This window comes from Nelumbo lutea, chromosome 1, assembly GCF_056320005.1.
Source record: "Nelumbo lutea isolate HS-2025 chromosome 1, American lotus-T2T, whole genome shotgun sequence".
In the NCBI taxonomy this organism is placed as follows: Eukaryota; Viridiplantae; Streptophyta; class Magnoliopsida; order Proteales; family Nelumbonaceae; genus Nelumbo; species Nelumbo lutea.
Genome location: NC_142684.1, coordinates 45,082,991 through 45,087,558, shown reverse-complemented (window position 1 = coordinate 45,087,558; position 4,568 = coordinate 45,082,991). Strand labels below are relative to the sequence as shown.

At 43.7% G+C, this 4,568-nt stretch overlaps 1 protein-coding gene and 1 pseudogene across 1 annotated transcript; both read left to right on the top strand.

Annotated features, from left to right (window-relative positions):
* The first annotated feature begins 934 nt into the window (after positions 1-934).
* Positions 935-1,761, top strand: LOC148874485 (tetraspanin-2 pseudogene; annotated as a pseudogene).
* A 1,232-nt stretch (positions 1,762-2,993) lies between these two features.
* LOC148874484 (sulfate/thiosulfate import ATP-binding protein, putative (DUF506)) lies at positions 2,994-3,896 on the top strand. The gene has a single exon (XM_088961542.1). The coding sequence runs from the start codon at positions 2,994-2,996 to the stop codon at positions 3,894-3,896; it is 903 nt and encodes a 300-aa protein (XP_088817668.1).
* The last annotated feature ends 672 nt before the right edge of the window (positions 3,897-4,568 follow it).

Genomic DNA, 4,568 nt, shown 5'->3' with positions numbered 1-4,568 from the left:
GGGTTTTCGATATTTTCATGGACACCACTAGGATGTATTATGGGCAGGTGTGGAGTGCAAGGGAACAAATCCAAACTCTTAAACCCTTTCAGATTATCAGTACAAATAAATTAATAAAATCAACAAAAAAAATTAAAATGGGAAAAAAGAGTGGAATAATTATACATTTGTTTTAGCCTTCGGAAAGAACGGTAAAAGCAAGAAAATGTCGGGTTGCGTTTCAGTGCACAGGACGAAATCTCCAACCGATGATGGATAGGATATGAGAAAGACCTCGTGATAGGTGGTGATAGATACAGTGTGGCAGCATCAGAAAATCAAACCTTTCATTATTAACTGGAGAGTGGAGACCACTCGCATGTTCTCAAATTTCAATCCTGATGTATTTGCCACGTGGGAATTAGTATGATATGTATAACAAGCCATTAAAAATGTATTTCCACGTGTTAGATGCTTATCCACAAGAAGAAACCTAACCTGAGGCAAGAAAAGGAAATTTTCCTCTTCAAAATTGACACGTGGAAAGCTGTCACGTCCTGATAACGTGACTAACGTCTTCGGCCAGCGGCCAGCCCTTTACCTCTACAACGTATACGCTTGGCCCCTTGCCCCCGTTGTCCCTCCTGGAAACCAAGGGACATGAGCCAAAGCCAACCACGAAATCTTCTACGACCGCACGAGCACGGTGCGCACCCATCACTTGCCAATAAGCTTGGCTACAACCATAAGAAAAAGTGATAAATGATAAAGCAAATTTTTTAAATTATTCCTAAAATTTAATTAATTGACTAATTTAATCTTTACTGTTTGATTTTTATCTTAAAATACCTCTAAAGACAATTGATTAATTCTACCACTGTTATTAACGTTCGTTAATGTTCCGTCAAAATATTTTTAAAATCCAATACTACCCCTCCAACACCACCGGCCACCATTGCCTTCAGGAGCAAAAGGAAGCTGCCATTGTACGGCGACGACCAAATGCTCGTCCGAGTTACTGTGTCAAGCGATGAGTCTCCAGAAACTCGAAATGTAAAAAATCGTTGGAGGTAAAGCAAAAAACGAAAGGATGTGAGTTCAAACTCAGGTAACAGTAGCAGCAACAGCCGGGAGAATGGCTTCCGACGGGCTTCCATTGACTTACTTCTCTGTTCTCTTGCATCACCAAGTCCCCGGTTTCCTTTCTTTCTTTGAATTACAGTGATATAATTCGAAGAGAAAAAGACCCGCCATGATAGTAAGTGACAACATCGTACGTAGCTATCCTGAACTTTCTGACTCTCCTCTGTTCAATTCCCAATATCGGCGCCGGAATCTAGCTAGCCTTCAAACCGGACAATGAGTGCATCCACTATTTCTGGTGGCTGGTGGTCCTCATCTTTCTTGTACATCTCACCGGATTCGTCGGCGCCTACTGGAGCTGCCAGTGCCTCCTGGCCTTTTACATCTTTTGCATGGCTGTCCTCATCGTGCTCCTCCTCGCTCTGTTTGTCCCAGTTTTCGTCGTCATCAGGCCTGACGGCAGCTACATTGCACTAGGCAGGAGCTACAAGGAGTACAGGCTCGAAGGTTGCTCCTTGTGGCTCCGCACCCATGTCACAGATTTTGCAAATTAGGGCAAGATTCGAACTTGTCTCGCCAACTCCAACGTCTGTTCCAAGCTTTAGCCAAGACCAAGACTACATCACTTTTTATCAGTTCTTTATGTTTTATACCTCTCCTCTTCAAGCAAGTCCCTCATCGTTGAGTTTTTGTCCCTGACACTTAGGTTTTATTGTTCTGTGTTTTGAGGTTGTCTCCGACGATGGGTGTCTCTGGCGATGTGTTTTCAGGTTGTCCCCTCCACCTAGATGGGTGTCTCTGGCAAAGGGCCTTCACTTCGGATCGAGGTTCAAAAGATGGTCTGACCCAAGAACGCCTCAGCAATTTCCTTCGTTTTAGTCAGCACCATAAAATAAATCTCTTCAGCAGCGAAATGCTTTTGGACAGATCCAAGGTAGAAATTATGGGTTTCGCAAACTTTTGATTATCAAAATCTTTGCTCATCTGTGGCAAGTCTCTTACCGTGATACATCGGTAACTTGTTGCACGCCAACCACCGGAATGTCTGCGGCAAATTTTAGCATTAATGGGCCATTTCCATATTATAAGAACGGATATTCCATCTCATATTGTGATTCAAGCAACGCCTTCAATTCATCCAAGGTATCAGACCTTATTAGTAGATGGAAACTGGGTGGACAACGTTTTCCTGCCCAAGTAGTTAGATTTGGGACCTGCACAGATGCATCCGCTTGGGTTGCGATACCTCCATGAACGCCATCAGATGTATTCGCTCGTAAATTCAAGTTTTTTGTTAAAATCTCTGATAAATTTCCATACCATCAGAAAGACGAGCATAGAAGGAGTTGGGTTTATTTTGAAAATTTTAAAAACAGTGAAGAACAAATTTGTCATTTTACTTTTTTCCGTTACTGTTTAACTATAACAATAATGATCAGAAACATTAAGACAATATTAAAATAATAAAAATATAATTAGTCAACTATCTAAACCTTACGGGGTAATTTGCCCTGATTGATAAAACATTGGTTGTTGATAAAACATTGGTTGTTGATTAAAAATATAACAGTCTTCCGCGTCAACCATAAACGTACGAGAAGAATAAAGCATGGTGCCGTTGGATATACCGCCACGTGTACTCCTGATTTGGCCGATTCGACCGGTATATCCTTATATCCCCTCGAAGGCAAATGGCTTTATTACCAGTCTACCAGTTTAATAGTCCGTTAGCAGCGAAGACTTGCTTTTTCGAAAACCCTTTTTAACGAATATTCGCTAAAAATTCCAAAAATCGGCTTATGAGATGTTTGGGCTAATTTATGACTTATGAGCCCATTCTGTCGTATAAATGTGACCATCGCTGCTTCAATAAGGCGACTGTGATCGCAGAGCTGCGCTTCTTCTCAATATCTCGGGTTTTGTGGAGAGAAATGGCGGTTTTCGTTCGAACGAAGCGGGTTACCGATCCACTCAATGACGAGGTGAGAAATTGTTTGTGCGGGAGAGATCACCGGAATACCAGCTATGTTAGTAGCGGAAGTGAACACGAGGGTGATGTCTCTCCTTGTCTCTCCGACCTAGTTTATGGCTTCTTGGAAGATAACGCTGAGGTCCGGCAACAGGAGGATCGGTCCGACTCGGATCATGATTTCTCCGCCAGTGAACGGACGGATGTGATCGAGGATCTGGAGAATGCGATGATGGTCGACAGTGGGGATTCGTTTCGGTTGCTGCTTGTTTCTACTGTCTCCAAAGCGGTGGAGATGTTCTCTTGCTTGAGACCGAATAAGGTGGCCTTCCGTCGGCAGGTTATGGTTTATCTGCGGGATTCAGGCTACAATGCCGGGATCTGCAAGACGAAATGGGACAGCTCCGGCGGGGTGACTGCCGGGAGCTACGAGTTTATCGACGTAGTCAGGTCGGAAGGCTCTGCGAGTCAGCAGCAGCAGAGATACTTCGTGGACGTGGATTTCGCCGGTGAGTTCGAGATCGCGAGGCCAACGGCGCATTACGAGAAGCTCCTAGAGCTGCTGCCGAGAGTTTACGTGGGAAGATCGGAGCAGATGAGGCGTATCGTGAGGCTAATGTGCGATGCAGCGAAGAGATCACTGAAGAGCAAGGGGCTTCATCTTCCTCCATGGAGAAAGAACCGTTACATGCAAGCGAAATGGTTCGGACCGTACAAGAGAACAGTTAATCAGGTCCCGGCGTCGGCGGCATTCCCGGCCGGCTTTGACAAATTCGCCGCACAGTGCAGGTCCGTGGGATTCGACGCCGTGTCTGACGGTACCGGCGGCCGTTTCGTCCTGCCGGCGACAACTCGGACAAGATAAAATAATAACAATAATTTTTTTAAGAAAAATCTGGTTCGTCTGTCAGAGGAATGGAGAGAGAAATCATACGCGGCGGATGCCAGCGTAAGGTTTGCGGCGCACGATAGCAAGGGAAGAGGACAAAAGAGAAGGTGGGACCGATATAGACTCAATGTCTCAATCTTGAGGGCGATGACACGTAGAGTTAATCAAGGGTATTGTTTGTGAGATGACGTGTACGGTTTTGAGCCTGATGTGATGTGAAGGAACGCTTGATGTGGTGTCGTGGCGAAGTTGACAGGACTTTTTCTGTAGAGTGTATTTGGTTATTGTTTGATCGGTTTGGGTGCTGCGAGATTTGTAGTAGAAGAAAATAAATATAAATTTTAATACTAGGAAAAGGAAATTATTATTTTTTATTATTTTTGAATATTCGGTTGTGGATAAGGTTGATGGCGGAGACAGGCAGCGTGCAAGTATATCTTTAAGTACAGATTTGAGAAGTTTTTACACGTGTCGATTATTGAGTATTAAATAATTAATTAATATTAGGGATATTAGGACGAGAATGTTAGTCAAAGACTGGGTCATTGTGTCTACTGTCTACTTGTCTAGTAATGGGACATTTTGGGTTTTACAAAATTGTCCTTGTTAAAAATTTGATTGCCTGATGTACATTAGATGGTAGACAGG

What these genes read in the sequence shown, in the direction of transcription:
- LOC148874484 (XM_088961542.1), top strand. Translation starts at nt 2,994, where the DNA reads ATGGCGGTTTTCGTTCGAACGAAGCGGGTTACCGATCCACTCAATGAC.